The sequence below is a fragment of the Neolamprologus brichardi genome, chromosome 10 (assembly GCF_056152115.1).
Source record: "Neolamprologus brichardi isolate AB-2024 chromosome 10, ASM5615211v1, whole genome shotgun sequence".
Taxonomy (NCBI): Eukaryota; Metazoa; Chordata; class Actinopteri; order Cichliformes; family Cichlidae; genus Neolamprologus; species Neolamprologus brichardi.
Genome location: NC_142113.1, coordinates 23,456,337 through 23,474,342, shown reverse-complemented (window position 1 = coordinate 23,474,342; position 18,006 = coordinate 23,456,337). Strand labels below are relative to the sequence as shown.

General features: G+C 38.9%; 1 protein-coding gene across 1 annotated transcript in view; it reads right to left on the bottom strand.

The window, feature by feature from the left end:
- pdlim4 (PDZ and LIM domain 4) overlaps positions 1 to 15,993 on the bottom strand; it is a 46,294-nt gene extending 30,301 nt beyond the window's left edge. The window contains exons 1-3 of the mRNA XM_006785003.3: positions 15,852 to 15,993; positions 15,649 to 15,755; positions 6,146 to 6,297 (exon numbers count right to left, since the gene is read on the bottom strand). Coding sequence (XP_006785066.1) covers positions 6,146 to 6,297; positions 15,649 to 15,741 — 245 coding nt within the window. The 5' untranslated portion in view covers positions 15,742 to 15,755; positions 15,852 to 15,993. The remainder of the gene's footprint in view (positions 1 to 6,145; positions 6,298 to 15,648; positions 15,756 to 15,851) is intronic.
- Between the last annotated feature and the right edge of the window lie 2,013 nt (positions 15,994 to 18,006).

Genomic DNA, 18,006 nt, shown 5'->3' with positions numbered 1-18,006 from the left:
AAGAACTGACTTTTAAAGGTCTAAACCATCAGTGGTGCAACTTTTCTTCGCACCTGGACCTATTTCTAACACTGACAGTTCAAAATAAGTGCAACAGGCCATATATATTTCAGATGTTTTACAATAGTAAAACAAGACAGTCAGAATTACACATGCAGCCCAGGAATCATGACTCATTTTTCAGCACATTTAACTTGCCATCCCAGCACGACTCTTTCCGAATAGCCTGACCAATAGTGGAAAACACAAATCCCAACCACCATCATCTGTTTCCCAGGAATCTGAAGAGAAAGTGTTCTCTCCAATAAGCTCTGGCAAAAAGAGGGAAACTGCAGGGAGAAGAAGGCTCCTTGGAAGCGACAGAGAAGGAAAAAACAAAGTGAAGAAATAAAAAGAAAAGTGGTTTAGCTGAATGGGATTTAGGTTTGGAGAGGGAGATAACAGCATGGTAACAAGAGGTCATGGACAAGGATGGTAAGATGTGGAGAGGTTAAAAGAAGAATGAGCATGATTTTCTCATGTTCATTTTTCCAGGAGAAGCTTTCTTCCACAGCTGGTTCATGTATTCACAGATTCTATTTATGTCTGGTCAAAGCAGACATGACAAACTCCAAAATGGGCCTCATGAGTCAGCCAGGTCCTCTGACGTTACATGAACTTGGACACTGCGTGTCTGTGGAGGCGATCTAAGCCATTTTTCCTTTACCCTGAGATCACACGACTCCATATGAACACAAGGAACTGAGAAAAACTTGCAAGGGTGTTTTGCCTCACAGCAGAGCGTTGACAGGCCTGCTGGAAAATGGAAAGCTGCGTGTAAGTGTTGACCTCGAATTACCTTCCTTGCTTCCTCGTCCACGTATTACCTTTTTTTAAATTCCTAATTTTCCCTCTGTTCTTTTTTCTTCTCACCACTTTGTCCACTTCATTCAGTCTCAATAATCTTTCCTCCCGTTTAACTGATAGTTCTGCCAATATGATGCCAGAAATACACACAAGAGCACACATTAATTTTAGGCTACATTCCATTGCAGTGTAATTCTTTTCTTCAGTGGGTAGATGGCTCAAAACATCTCAGTAAAGTATATTGCAGTGATGTAATAAATGTGGACACATCCAGAATATGGGGGCTGAATGAAAGTTTTGATAAGTATGAAAATTATGTAAAACATTCGCTTGCTAAAGCCTTCATGGTAATCATCTTGATACAGCTCGACAACAGTGAGAGATTTGTCTGAGCCAGTGCTTTCCACCACCATCCAGGCAAAGTAAGGTCTGGGTTTAAATCTGCCACTTTAAAACATTAATCTTGTATGCTTGAAAGTTACACTTAACCAGTAGCCATTTTAAGGAGTCTCTTACAAGAATTCTTTAAGAATGAGAAACTAAGTAACTAGTACAATGAAGAACCAACTACATATTTATAACATGAGCAGGTTTGACCAAACTGTAGTACTTGACACCCTTGGAATATACAGACAAGCAGCCATAAGTGAAACTCTTTTGAAATTAATTTTTATGCATATGTTAAAATCTACATAAAATTTTGTTTTTTTTAAGAACACATCCTTTCTAAGAGAACAGAGCTGCAGCACCCACTTGCTGTATGAAGAGAAAATAATGTAGACTATGCCAGTAAAACTACAGTGAAGCACGGTTAAACCTGTTAACATGCGAGAGTTGATGATTTAGCCCAAAGTAACTGATAAATATATCAGTGCTGAAAGGCTAAAACACAACTAAGCTATAAAATTTGCCAGGCTTGCTTTTATTTGTCAAGATTTTCCCCTTCAAGTTGGATTTCCAACTTGGAAAGTCGGAGTAACCTCAGCAATCCCGTCTTAACAATCGAAAGTGGCAGCTGTGAACGTAAATCATCACAAAACTGTCAAACTTTTCATCAGTGTTGCCAGTATTACATATTTGTGATTTGCTAAACAAGCTGTATGCGATGCACTGACCAGGTTCTAGCCATGAAAATGCTACATTTGTGTGCAAAAAACCCATTGTGATATATGAATGGTTCTACCTTGCCAAGAAGGAAAACTCATCCTGTTTTTTTCTGCTTTTCTGAGTCTTATTACTCTAACAAGCTCAACTCAGAAGTAATGCTACTCCCAACTCATTTGACTTCCGAGGTAAATGCAAAACCATTAGTTTTGTCGCCGTTAGGACAAATAAGGTATTAAGAATTACATGATAATGACACTAAATGAAATCAGGAGATGTCCAAGGTTACCTGTAGCACATTTAGTTATACTTAAGGGAAACTAAGTTTAGTAATATTAAAAAAATATATATATAACAAATTACTATCTGCATTAAAAGAAGATATTAATCAAGATAAAAGCACAAATTCAAACATTTAATTTACCACAAACTGTAAAGAAATTCTGCCCAACCAACACTTCTAATCTCTTTTCTATAATCACCCTTTAAATCTTATTTAGCTTTTCTGAGTCCCCAGAGGCACCTACCAAGAAACTCCCTGAAGCTGAGTGCTTTTAAAAAGGCTCCATAATAGAAATTGTGATAAATGGGGGTTAAGAAAGTTATAAATGTGAACACATTAGAAGGAACCGTTCTTGTGTTACACGAGACCTCAAGCTCAGATGCGCGCAGCGTACTGTAATTTTGGTTCACAGCAGACGTGTAGACTCATATATTTGTCCATCGGCAGCAGCACAAAATTACAGGTCTCCTGTTTCTCGTGACTGTTTGGAGTATTTTATGGAGAAGTCTTTTAATGAGGGCTAAGAATTGCTGTCCTCTAAAATATTATTTTCTAGTGAGTCAGCATGGGTTATTTGAGTCACTCCCATTTGCAGCTATTGACTCCAAAATGAATGGTTACAATTAAATAATCCCCAGTTATTTCTGTATCCCACAACTGAGGAGTGTTTCCAATAAACAGAAAAGGTCCATATTTCAAATCTCTTGCAATAAATGACAGACATCTTTTACATATGAACATTACACCCCCATTGAAGGATACATTTTGACTAACCACTTTAACCTTCTTCACCAGCCAGAGAACAGGCTACCATGTGGCTGATTTTTATAGCTCACTAAATCTGGGAATTTTTTCAGTCCAATATTTGTGATTTGTTCTGTATTGTTTACTTTGATTGGTTTCTTAGTAGTTTTGGAAAATGTCTAATTTTTGCCTGTTGTTTGTTTATTTGTTTTGTTTATTTTTTAAAGACAGTGCTATTTTGTTTGTTGTCATAGTGACAGATGCTGCTTATTAACATGACGCCTTTTACAAAATTTTTCATGGGAAACAGTTGTGATGCACAAGCTCAGCACACATGAATAATTCATGCAATTATAGGTCTACTTTGAGGGAAATGAATAATGTAATAATCAGCTACCTCTCCAATGAGCCCCTCATCTTGTAATGAAACTGCAGCTTCATGAAGCAGTTGAATGATATTGTGAACCACCACGAGAGCCACCTTTTTAACCTACCAGTAGAGAAATGCATGGTGGGAAATGACAGCTTTCAGATAAAATATAAAAATAAAGAAAAAGAAAAAAAGAATTGCCAACTAAATAACTGATTGCAGTGTCATTCTCTCAGATGCAAAGGACAAAAGGAAAAAATCGGAAGTATAATTCTGGTTTTAGGTTCTCTGAGCTAAACTGTGTTTAAACTGTGTTTACCAGAAATACATAAAGCAAAAAGTACTGGTTGTCAAACAGCATCCTTGGAAGCGTAGAGGCAGTTCTCTCTTGTTCTCACTGATTCACTGCTCTTCTTTTTGGCTTTAACCTCCAAGCCTGTTGTTGCATCGTCTCTTTCTGTTTTTCAAATTCTCACTATCTTTTCCAGCCATCTTAACTTTTAACACCGCTTCTCGTCTCTTATCAAGTCTCTATCTCACAACTTTCACATGTTTTTTTTTACAGTATTTGTTCTTCTGCTGGAACCCCTATTGCCTCCACTTCACCAGCAGCTCATTTCAGCTCTGTGCACCGCAGCCAAGGGTGCATGCCTATCTCTCATACTTGCTTTGCCCTCCTCCTGTTCACCAGAAGTGCAGCTTACATTGTAATTATTTAACCAATAACAGCACAAAGGTCACATTCCAGCAGCTAGTCTCGTCCAGCCTCTTATTATATTGCTCTGTGTCCAAATGCTATCTTATCAGTTCAAGGGGGTATTAAGGAGGAATGATGAGCAAACATGGCTGTATCTTGTGGTTCACTTGTGGGTTTAATTTAAAAGTAAGTTTGTTAAAAACAGTCAACAAACAACAAAAATCTTGTAGCTCAAACCTTTTGCTTTTATAAGAGATCTACAAAACTAAACTGAATTTTAGTTAAATTGATTCTGATACTCTTAAAACGACAATGCGACACATTCATTTCAAATCCCATTACAATGTTTAAGCACTACATCTATTTAAATTATGGCTAAATGCATTCTACAAAACATTGGAAATGTGTACAAAAAAAATTTCCTCTTATTTACTGCCACAAAAAAATGACAACTAAAATTTGATAGCCACTGTAAACATCCTGTAGCTGGGCCAATGTGGTAAAACAAACAGAAAAAAGAAGGAGAATGAGGCAAAGATTCAACTAATACAATCTATTCTTCTGTATGCTGGGTCTCACGTCATCACTCTCAAATGCTCCTGCTGTTTATCAAGCTAAATGACTAAATTACTTGTTACTTCCTTAATTTGTTAAACACGTTTGGCTACTTTAGCGCACGTTTAAGCTGAATTTAGGAACATTAGGGTGCCAGTAAAACAGTGAGAGTGGCCTGTTTTTGCTCCCACACCTACAGATGATCTCTGTTAGTCTTTGTGCAGTATGCTATCCTCAAATAAATTTACAATCCCTTTGTGGACAAACCACTTAACGCTCAGTTGCTCAGCTTGATATATGGGTAGATGGTTCCTACTACAGGCTGTGGGGGTGGAGGAGGAGTTGTTATGCTAGAGTGGATACTGTAAAACACAAATACAGTACAGAAACAGAAAACAAATCTGAATTTAGAGTTTCTTTGTGTCTTTTCTGATCTGATGAGTCTTACTACTTCAGAAATAATTCTTGTTCACACTCCCATCTGCGAGTAACCATCATGTTTCTAACCAGACAAAGGGAAAGAGAGGGAGAGAGACTGCGTTGTCTTCTGCCCTAAAAGGAGAACGCTGAAGCACCAGTTGGCAGTTGTCACTTGTAACTGAGGCTGAAACCACACAGTGTTCTCCATCTGAGGGGATGGGATTTAGAGATTGCCAGATTCGCTCTGCACTTTCCAGTACTCTGGCAACCCAAAGCAACCATCTAACAGAATTGTGGGAAGTGACTGACATTTCAGATTTTCCTTGGTTTTAACCTCCAACCACCCCTGACCTACCCGTCTCCCACCCCACTCCTTCATTAAATGTTTAGATGGATAATCTTTTTTCTGCTATGTTGACAGAAACTTGTTGTTCCTGACCTTCACTTGAGGTCAGTTCATACATCTTCACATACCAGGTCGAAAACGATGATCATTTTCCAACTCACGAAGCGCACCAATGCACAATATCGACCCGAGAATACCATTTGAAAAGGTCACAGTTTGACTCACTGTTTGTACAAGCCTCATTGATTTTGACAGCGCTTTCTAGGTGAAGCGGCTCGATCATTTTAACTCTTGTAAACCCGTCACTTGTCACTGTAACTCGACGGTGCCAGGCAGAACAGACGAATCGCCAACATGTTTTTCTGGATGAGAGGCAATAAATGACCTGAGTCATACAAAAAAAATCTGTCAAGGTTTTCAACTCAATTTTCTTAATGAGCCTCAGAGCAAAACTCATGAGCTGACGGCTGATTAGAAAGCTCAGCATTTCTTGATATCCAATTATTCTGAACCTTAAAATTCCAGTGAGGTCACCCTTCATGGAAAATATGCTTAATGTACAGTGTACATTACAGCTAGCTGGCTAATAGTAAACTACTATTCAGCTGGTACAACAGCTGTGTACATAGTGTTTCTTCAAAGATTCGCTTTCTTTTCTTTTCTGGAATGTTTTGCGGCGCTAAATATAACCATTCCCCCAACTGAAAGAGTGTGATTACAGGTCAATTTATGGTTTAAACACACCAGTTTTCCAGTGAGGGTAGTATCATGTTTCCATACCTGCTGATGCTGAGCGTAAGCTGCTGAGTGCAGGTTTTGATCTTGTTCTGAGCCTCCATGTGAGTCAGGTGTTCTGTCGCGTCACCGTTGATAGCCAGAATGGTGTCGCCTGGACACAGGTCACCTTGGGCTGCCTTGCTGCCAGGTGTCACCTAACAATATTCACACATACCGGATATGCACAGACACACACAACAATCCAAGCACACCCAAGAAAAGAAAAGAGAAAATAAAGAGCCATTATAAGTGGTTTCAAATTGTTGGTGAGAAAAAGAAAAAAAGAAAAAGAGGATCAGCCTGGGAGCGTCAACACAGAGAAGCCCGTCTTTGATTTATGTCACAGTGCCTGGGGCAGCGCCTTCAACAATGACACAGGTGAATAGTCTTCTCACTTTTAAAGGTGGTGAAATACCTGGAAGGAAGGGTAACACTTTATATACCCGGCCTTTTCAAATTCAGTAAATCCATATCAGGGGTTTTCATCAGAAAAGTTGCTAAGCCGTGTGTGTGGGTTGGGGGAATTTAATGAACTCCAGTTATGTAGCACCATCCATGCAATATAACCATCTATGTGCACAAAATGAAACAAATGGCTAAGAGTATTTGATTTGGTTCTTTATTCCCCCTTTTTTCATATGTCAAACAGCAGGCCAATAAGCAGATAATTTGGTGTATGCTACATTAACTAACCTAATGGTTGTAGCTTTTGCCAAAAAAAAAAAAAAGAAATTTCCAATACCTCACTGAGGCTATGCATGTGTAATTTTATAATCAACTCAAGTTGAAACAGTGAAGTTTCAAGTCTGGGGAGTATGTTACTTTTGCACCAGGCTTGCACATGAACCTTGAACAACAATGTATCTGTGTAATGTTAGACTCGTTTCCAGGCATCTGTGCAATAAGTTCTTTATATAATTAATGCATTTCCTTTTGTCTTTTTTATTTCTGCACAGCATGTCCCCACCTCTTTAATGTGGATTTTCTTTCAAGAGTTAGAGAGAGCAGGTTCTTCTCTGTGATCTCTCATTCCTAAAAACTCTCCTGGCCAGTGGATATTTGAGCCCCAACAGAGAGTAAGGGGGAGGGCAGTCACATGTGATATCAATTTTTCGTTATTACACATACACAAACATGTGCCTCTGACTGATATGGTTTTGTCTGACATTAATAAGAAGAAACTGCAGCTTATTTCCTCCGCAGTAAAACAAGTCCCAGTTATCCGGCAGGCTGCAGAGCAAAAAAAGTCTTTTATAGCAGTGAAACAAAAATCATGATGCAAAGTGAACAGTTGTCATCATGTCTCTAGTCTTTTTTGCATGTGTAATGCGCTGTGAACAGTGACCTGCATGGCTATTAGTTTGTCTGTATTTTCCCAGCCATTAAATGTGAGATTCCTGCAGCTGGATCATCATTTGTGTAGTTGCACCATTTTGGGGGGAATATTAAGCAATAATATGTTACATTTTTATATCATCTGGACTTGCTTTTTCCAGTTGGTCACAGGGGCTGTACTCAACCAAGTAAAATCTTGGTTGACTGAAATCATTATTTCTCTTAAACCAAAAGATTGGTCCCTGGAGGGGGTGGAGAAATGGTCTGCTTCCTCTAAATTAACTAAAAGAAAAAAGCTACAGTGCATGACTGCACACTAGCCTGCTAGCCCTATTATCCTAAAGAAATTATGAGGCAACCTAAAAAGCAGAAACCTGCTTTTCATTTATCAGGATAAGAAGATAAGGAAACTGATGGTTTTGGAGAGCATCCTGTTATTACTCCTGTACATCAAGTGTCTGTGACTAATCTTTGTTTCATCATGCGAGCTGGTAAGTGCATCACTCTTTGAGCTCATTCATCTTCATACCAGACTACTCTCTGCCTAACTCCACACCCTCTTATAATGTCTACTGCAATGACAGCTAAACCTTAAGATATACTGTCTCTGGAGGCTGAAAAACCATGATCTAACACATTTTCACAAGTACTTTTCAGTAATCTAATTAAAGCTAAATAAAGATATGATTGGTTGAAAGTCTGGAAAAATAAACAGAATCCAAAGAGAGCTGCATGTAAAAGCAGCTCTCTTGAAAGGCTCCTCCACTAACTGGGAGGAGCCTTTCAAGAGCAAAGGCATACAAGTTCACGCTCCACGAAGCACTAATAGCTGAGTCGTGTGGTTCAAATGTGGAATTCCTAATTTACAGCCTCTGACCGCCCAATGTCCCTCACTCAGTTCCGGTAAACTGTGGGGAGTATGAGTAGGTTTGTGTGTTTCGGTGAGTCCCTGGGAAATGCAAACCCACCTAAGCTTGCACTGTTTATAAGCTGCTTCTTGTAGAAGCCTGGCATAAACAACTGAGCAAGTGTAATCTAAGTTCTGTAAATTCAAGATAGATCCTTTCTAAGCAGCAGAGGCACAAACAAAGCTTTTCTTGGAGTTGGAAACATAATGGATTCTTGTTTGTCAGTGCCTGTTTTCACAGACACTAACTGGAGGTTATAGTTTGCCCCTGTCATTTAGCACAACCTCCCCTGTGAGAATGCTTGTCAGATGTTTGTGTGTGTCTTTGCTTTATGTCTGGATTGTGTCAAAGTGGAATGAAGGACATGCAATAGCAACAGAGTAACATCACCTCACCGTCAGGCCATGCAGCATAGCGAATTACTCCAATACATTTACTAGTACACCTAAAAACAAATACATATAGTAGTATGCCAAGCACCACAATAGCATGACTATGGAGTGACTAACAGAAAAAGATTCCCATCTGCAAGGAAATGTAAGGATGCTGTAGAGCTACACAGTTCACGCATGTTGTGCTATATTAACTCTGTGTGTGATGTAATTACGTAGATCTACAGAGCGTTAAAGTTTACATGATTGCGAAACAGCTTTTAAATAAGAAATGGATATTTTGTTTATCTATGTCATATCATTGTGGTCTTTTTACTCACAACAGCATACCACAAGTTAAGTGATCCATTTCCTATTGCTTCATATGTTGGCAGAAATAACAATAAAAAATGTAACTCAAGGATGAAAAGCATCAATCTCCTCAAAAAATGATGTGACCAAATTTGTTGTGAACAATGAAACGGGGTTTCTTGTACAATCTGGAGAGGGAGAAAAGACATCATTTAAACAAAATGACCTGACTTAGAGGCTTTATATCATTTGGTGTGAATTCAAATCTAATTTTCACCCAGTAAACCTACTTTCCTGTCCCACAGATATCTAAGGATTTCATTAAAAACAACAGCAATCGTGTTGTTTTTTTAGCTGCTAGAGTTTAGTTTCCGTAGATTATGCTAAATGCATCAATTAACTGTCATATAGGCTTTAGAAAGTTGGGTGAAGCCATTAGAAAGTGGAGTGTGTGACATATGGATCAAATGCAGGACATTCACCCAGGAGACTGAGGTTTATATTGCAAGTCAGACCAAAAATCAGTGTTGACATAGCATGATCGGGACTTCTTTTATTATTACAATTTTTCCTTTTCTTTCACAGGTTTGTAACTTACAGGCAACAAAACCACTTGGTTACATTTAGAAAGAAACCACAACACTAACCAACTGTTAGAACATTTCTGGTAAAGAATAATGTCACAGTCACATGAGTTATCTACAATGCTATCATCCTTAAAGGGGAAAGCTGAGCTAAGAAAAAACTGTTATGACCTCAATGGATTACTTTGACATATGTTGCTGCAATGAGGCTAGTGCTAAAACCAAGTCTACAAAAATCTGCATTATCTTAACAAAACCCTTCCTGCGTGGGGCTGTTAATGATGCATGGTTACCCACTACCCAGGTAGTGAGTGAACTGGAAATACATCAAATTGCTATTTGATTGAATCACAATCAAGTCATCGTATTTTTTTCCTCAGTATGTTTTTATTTATCATCTGTAAAGAAGAACTTAGATTTAACCTAAAAAAAGTGGTACGATATATGTCAAGTAGAGAGAAACTTGGCACTTGTTATTGCGGCAAGGTCACTTAAGGTGTTCAAGCATAAGACAGGCAGTCATGATGGCAGGGAAGCATCAACAGTGCATAAAGAAACTTTAGCAACTGGTTATTAGGCAATCTAAACATGCATCCCCATTCCCGTAAGAAGCTACTCCACAAACAGTGACACAGTTAAATGCTAACAGATACAGCGGTTAGCAAATGACAGCCTCATGTCACACAGAGTCATCATGTGGCACGCTGAGGTTTGGTGAGTATGCTGGAGTGCGGTTTCGCTGTGGACGTGTACTCGAGAGAAGCAATGAGGCTGAGAACACAGGAAAGAAAAGAGTCAATGTGTAAATATTTGATTATGTGTGTTTGCACATTACGCGCTGCATGTGCTGCATCAAAACTCATTCAAGTGTGACATCATCTTCATGATCAAGTAATAGGACAAGTTATATGTTATTTTTGTATTTTGTTTTCTCAAGGTAACACAGGGACTTTAAAATGCCCTTTGGTGTTTGTCTTAGTTCCTGAAAAGTTCCTATTTGCTCTGCAGTGATACTTAAAGCTGCAGTACGCAAAACTGTTTGGAGTGGGTGTCACAAATAATACCCTTTTATCATATTCTCATTCAAGTTCAGTCTTTGGAAAACTTACTTGGGCCAATCACAAGTCTTTTCAGACCAGGTAGTAGAATAAAGAAATAGACTAAAGATTCACAGATAATAAGGTGTGGTGGCCTACAGGAACCTACAGGATTACTGATCAGAGAGCTAGTACACAGACAATAGTTTACATAAGACTGCTGTATTGTTCCACCACCTTTTAAAAAGCTGTGTAATTAAGATGTGACTCACAATGAATTACAGCTATTTAAACACTGCTAAAGCAACATTTGTTTATTCTGGGAATTTTTAACCAGAGGTTTCTATCTAAATGTCTCCTCACCTGCAAATCACAAGATCGACACTTAAATGAGAAGAGCCTGTCATTTTCAGATGTTGTACTCGTGTATAAACTCCACAGAGAGACTGAGCTGGGTGGGAGCGCCGAGTTGCACATCTTAGCAACAGAGAGAATAATTTTCTGGCAGTGTCTCAGGCCTTTGTTGGACCTGAGATAAGAACCATGGTTATGACCTTGAAAAGCCAATACATCGCCTGGAGTGTGAGGCTCCAACTGGTTTGTGTTATTCACACTCAAACAAAGAGGCTCAATCTGCCAAGACCAATAAGCAACACTGAAGTCGATGATTAAAGATGCAGGGTTAGACTTAAATGAGAACCCAAGTAAATGGGAGTGCCCTGATGAAGTAATTACAGTTGCATTCAAGTGCATCTAGAATGGCAGAGACGTTCCAGTCAATCTGATTTGTAATCAGATTAGCAGAATAACTGACTGTTTTGTCTTCTGTTTTTTTGCACATGTGCTGTGCTTTCCGTGAAATTTCCTTTCGCCATGTGATGCTTGAACATGTTGTACAAGATCATGAGACCACCAGAAGATTCTTTTGCAAGTTTCGCAGCAAATACACTGAAACAAACATGTTTTCTGAGAATATGAGCAGTCGCCCAATTATTTCCCCCTAGAGAACACTTGAAGTCTAACTGCAGCATGGATATCATAATAACAACAATCACTGAAATCCACTTTCATACATCAGATAACCAGATGAACAGGAAGAACTTAGAAACCACCCAAGGACTTTCATTGTTCCCTCTGCCCTATACTGTTTCAAGAGCTCAGCAGCTTCACTGACAACAGGAAGTTCTTCAAGGGTGCCCATCTGTTATATTTCGCTCAGTTTGTTGTGGAAATGCAGCATCTGTAATTCTAGCCTAGAGAGAAAAAAAGGCTCCCAGACAGCAGCTTAAAGCTGATTATTATACACAGCAGTGTCTGAGAAATAACCCATGTGGCTGTAGGTTGCATGTCCTGTCTCTGTTATATGACAGATGTACAGTGAAAGCTCAGAGGGTGCAAATGGTGTTGAGGTTCTGTATGCACCGAAATTGCATTTGCTCTTAATTCATTTTCAGTAATTCCAGTGTCCTAATACAAGCAGAATAACAATTGTGGAATGACATGACTTGGTTGAGTCATTTAGTCCACTGAGACTAAAGATGCACTCGATCATATTCCAGAAAAACCAGCTGATTAAAGGATTGTGATAGTGTTGCAGAACGATTTTCTCTTTGTGCCCCTTATCTTGTAAAGTCCTGCAAACACCAGCCACAAAGACAGAAAGTGACTAGCTGCAGTTCATATTAGTTTTCCTGCGAGCGGACTATGATTTAACACCAACTCTAACCCATCTTTGACAGTCAGAATATGTCATTTTTATTGGTATTATAATCTTATCCCAGTCAGGAACAAATAATGATCACAAACTTTCCAAAAAAAGTTTAAGGCTGGATTAGGGTTATGGTTGCCTAACTTTAACCTATAAAGGCTTAGACATTAGAAGATTAAAGAGTCTTAACTTGGAGATCTGTATTTTTGTGACAACTAAAAGAAGAATTTGATGTGTGAATAACTGGCCTTTACATTCATAAACAAAAACTAAATCCCTACTGTGACTTGTCTGAAAACTTCATCTTGCAGAGGCCATGCAGCAGGTTGAGCAAAAAAGAAGCAACGCAGAGACACTGTGCACTGCTTGGATCATTATTCACCCAACGCTCGGTTGTGAATTTCTGTCCAGGAAGGTGACTGTTTTCCAGCTGGCAAATCTGAGTGTCCTGCGTCACCTTCTGTCTGGAAGTAACTTTAACAAAATGGCTAATATCACAGCTTTCACATTCAACGTGTTCTCTTTAAATGCTTCTACAGAGATATCAAGGAATGTTTTTTCAGCTATTTAATGTCTCTCATCCACACCAAGCCATTTGACAACCAGACCCACCATGCCTACACATGCCATCTGGGCAAATGTTTCTAGAGTCAAATAAACATATCCCATTAACGAGCTGAAGTCCTAAAGGGCTGGCAGGGGACTAATCAGCTTATCCAGGAAGATTATCACCTTACGCAAAGACCCAGCTGCTGCCATCATAACTTGCTTTCTGGTATTTACAACTTTCAGTGTGCAGGTGTTGCATGACATTCACTTTTATACTTGCTGAAAGACATTAGATGAGGGGAGGGCTGTGTAAAGTAATCTAACACTCAAAAACTCCTAATATTTAGTTCTCATATTCGGCCTTCTCTTCTTTTCTTGGAAAGCCGACATACTAAGAACGATCTGTATAGTCCAGCGTGTGTAATTCTTACATGGTGCTTAAATACCCTCTAAGGAGGCATTCTAGTTACTGTACTACATGAAGTATCTTTCTCTGACACACACAAACATGCTCTTCCTCTATAACTCTTTCTGCGTCATCATTCAGTGCATTCAAACTGCTGTCTTGGGCATGCACCGTACAGCAAGAATGCAACAAGTATGTGATGAACGGCAGGTTTACGAGACACTCCTGCACTTCAGCAACAATGAATCACTTCACACACTTCCACACCAGAGAATCAGTGTCACATATTTTCTGGTTTTTACATCTCTCTGAATTTGAAGGATCAAGTTCTGTTATTAAAACACTTTTTTTTTTTTGCTTATGTTTTAAGCCAGTGTCAATTGGACATTGAAGTGGTTTGTAATGACCGGCAAGAAGCAAATAAAGGTCTTTAAGTGGCAGTGTAATGACGAGACTTTCAGCCAAATCGCTTTGTATTTAGGCCTCTGATATTACATATTTGGCTAAATATGCTTACATCTCAGCAGCTGCTTCCTTGTCTAAATATGAAGCCAAGTTTTTGGAGTTATTCAAAAATCCCCTATTGCTGTTGCTGCAGCTCTTCCATGTGAGCACAGTTTTTTATTGCCATCTCTTTCTGTAAAATATAACCTGTAATTAATTTTACTGATGCCATCACCGCAGAGTTATGAAACTCTTTCACAATGCATGCCATGCTTTTTACACTGGCACCCACATATACACGCACAGATTAATCTGGTGAGAAATTGTGTGATTAATTACCCTGAAACCACAACTTGCTTGCTGAACAAATTATTTAAGAAGTTAGGCATGCATCGGAAAGCCTGAGATGCCATTGAAATATTCTAAACAATTCAAGGAGGTTGCAACAGGTTTGTTAACTCTCATTCTTCCCAAAACAATTATTGCCTTGGCCACTACACTAGTTTGAAAAGAGAGAAATGGAAACATAAAGATCAACATAGTGCTCTGTCTACAGTAAACTTGATGATTCCTGAAGATATTATATTTTTGATATATATGCTGATGTCTATTTCTTTTAAGCTGCAGAGTTCAACTACCTTTTAAGGTTGTTTGCAGAGTCAAAAGCGTCGGGTTAGCAAGTTAATCTCTCGAGGTTTTAGGACACCCTCTGAGTCAAAGCATGCCACATCATTGTATTACAACTTTTTAAAAAAAAATATATATATTTTATTAGGTTTAAAAAGAGCGCTTTGGGTCACCTTCCGGAGTTCATGTTCTTCTCTCAAAGTTGTTTATCAGTCGTCATAAATCTAAAAGGTGAACCTCTTGTCTGAGGTGCTGCAGGTCTGTAGTTAAAGGGTCGTTTTAGGCCTGGTGGTACAGCTGAGCACAACACCTGGAATCCCTCAGCAACACCAATGAGCTCTGATGAAAAACAAATGTCAGCGCCTCCCCTCCGTCCCTTCTGTAAGGCCTGCAGCAGGACCGGGCTGTGTTTATCCTGGCCGAGATGAACCTTTGGCTACTGCCAGATCAAACTGCCAGCACACTGACTCCTGACCCATATTGTGAGGGTCAGGAAAGTTCAGGAGGTTTTGTGATTACTATCAATAATACATCTACTGGTTCTGGTACTACCATAAATAATATTAATAGTGATTAATTAAGATTTATTAATGTAGTGTAATAATATATATTTTAAAACTAATACAAATACCATTTCTTTTAAAATAAAATATAGGTTAATAAAAGAAAAAAAAACTAAAACCAGTTGGGTTGAGTTGTTGCCAGGTTATCTAAATGTAGAATACTTTATAATTATTTATAAGTATTAAGTATTTAAGTCACTGAGTTTATATTACTATGAAGGATACGTTAACTAGCATTAGTTATCCTTAGTTTCATTCAAATTATAAAATACTTTTTCTAAACTATGTAAATATATCCCTGTGTTGTGTCGTTCTGTTTATGTTGAGACTGATGATTTTGAACGTCGATAAGTGTTGTTCGGCCAACTGCAATGACTCACTAAACCGTACTGGCAATTTTAGCTGCCAGAAATTAGACGCCCCCATCTGTCTGCTTTGAGAGTAAAGCTCCCGTTTATATACTGGCGTTAGGGATAGCAGACCTCTGAGACCTGTTAAGATTAATTCATTGAGCAACTTCCAACCTGACTCAGTTTATATATATTCATTTATTTATTTATTTTCCTACTTCACTTAAAGCAGCCAAATATCCCCTGTCTGTTCCCACAGCTCAATGAATGGATAAACACGCAGACGCAAGAGACGACAAAGTTATTACCTACCCTGGAGACAGTTAACGGGGTGCTGAAATCCCGTCCTCCAACCAGCCGAAAACCCCACGGTGAGGGTCCCTTCAGTGTCACGGTCTGGGTCATGATTGCCAAAAAGACTGTGAGAGGATATCAGATAAATGACAGGAAGGCTGAGAAGGGGAAGTGTCCGTGGTTCCTCGATATACGGATGAAAACAGGGAACGTGAACTAACCACAGTCCTATGCCTAGCTGCTAGGCAACGCTGCCCCGGCTCTGAAAACTTTCCTCCTCGCTTGATTCAGGTTTAAATAACAAAGCCGCTTCTGACGTAGGACGACGGGCTGCCGTGCCCGCCTTCGCCCGGTCCATAGCAGAGAGAGTGGGAGGGGACGATGCTGGGTGTCGTGGCTGCTGCGTGTGGAGACTTCCAGTGGTGATATGTCACACAAGAGGCAGTGTTTGTGCAAATGTTAATGGAGTGAATATAGTGTGCATGCCATTATCAGCTAAATGTATTTGACTTGTCATTCATTCACTTCTACTCCCTCTACCTCAATGAAAGTAACAAAAGGTAAGTCTTTATTCATCTGCCACTTTCTGTTCTCAACTGCTTCTTTTCCATTTGTATGAGTTACAGTTATACATGCCATTCTTAGTACACTAGTTTAAGGCATAATTTGTTGGACAAAGACACAATTTGTATTGCCTCTGTATCCCACCACAGAGGATTTTAAATCAGTCGATATGTGTGCAGACTTTCAGCTTCAAGTTAGGGGGTTTAACAAACATTTTCCACTAACTGTTTAGGAATTACAGCCGTTTTTATACACAGGCTCCAATTGTCAGATTAACTGAACAAACAAATTAACTGAACAAACTAACGTCATTTTTAATTTGAGGATTGTTTTTCATTCTTAGTTTCAGTTTCTTCATTTGCAGTCTTTGCGTTGTAACTACCTGAATCCTACAACCTACCAAGGCTTTACTGTTTCTTTTACTTGTTTGTGGGTCTCTCAGCATTCAGTTTTGGAAACTAAAAGCATGCTCTGCTGAGTTGAGATCAGGTGACTGACTTGACCATTGAAGAATATCCCATTTCTTTGCCTTGAGAAACTTTTGGGTTGCGTTTACTTTCCATCATTATCCTTTAACACTGTGAAGCATCGGCTGATCAGTCGTGCAGCATGTGGCTGAATCTGAGTGGAGAAGAAAGCCATGTGCACTTCACAGTTCATCCTACTAATTTCACTGCTATCAATAGTGGAATCATAAGTAAACACTAGTGGCCCGGGTCCACTGGCAGCCTTACATGCGCATGCCCGTAACATTGTCTCCACCATGTTTGGCAGACTGTTTCTGTCCTCCAAACTTTTATATCAGTCTGGTACAAGGTCTGGGCTTCATTTACACAAAGAGAGAGACTGTGCACTCTTTCAGATGTTTTCTGGCTTGGTCTAATCTCGTGTTGTTATTCTTGAGTGTAAACAGTGGTTTCTACCTCGTTGTAAACTCTGTATTTACATTTACGAGGGCGTCTCATGATTGTTCACCTTGACCATAATTCGCCTACCTCCTCGACTTCACTTAGTTAGATGTTATGAAGTTGTTTTTCTTAACCACTTGAATAGGATTATGCACTTTGGTTGTCTTCTGTGGCCTTTCAGGGCTTTTGGTGTTACTGAGCTGGTCACTGCAATCATTCTTTTTACAAATATACCATATTTCATTTGACCACTCCTAAATATTTTGTTGTTTCTGATAGGTTTACTTTGCAATATTTTAATGGCCTCCCTAATTTGCATTGACATCACTTGAAATTAAAAGCTATAAAATACAAATTCAGCAGTTTGAATAAACTTCAGATATTATGTCTTCTTAATTTGCCATTGAAATAAAAAGGGATTGAGCCTCACCTGGCCGTGCTGTCATGCAGTCAGTCAATTGTCCAATTCATTCTGAGCCCCTGAAAAGGACACTGTGTGTGTAAAAATGGCTGTAATTCCTTAACAATTAAAGGACTTTTAAAAAAATAAAAACCCCTCGAATTCAAGCTGAAAGTCTGCTCTTTGATCACATATAGACATCTTTGATTTAAAATCTTCTGTGTTGGTTCACAGAGACACAAACAAACAAAAATGTATCTTTGTCCAACAAATTATAGTTATAACTGTACCAAGCTTTAACGTTAGAATTGCTCTAAGTAATTGCTACTGTAACTGATTTGCTTTTTCATGCATATAATCTTTCAGTTACTTTGAACATAAAAAGGTGCTTAAAAATACACAATAACCAAGTCAGTCTAGAAGCTCTGTCTAAAACGTCTAAACCTGTGAGAAGCTGTCTATTAGCATACGCTTGAGCTTAACATATCAGAGTGTTACTATAAT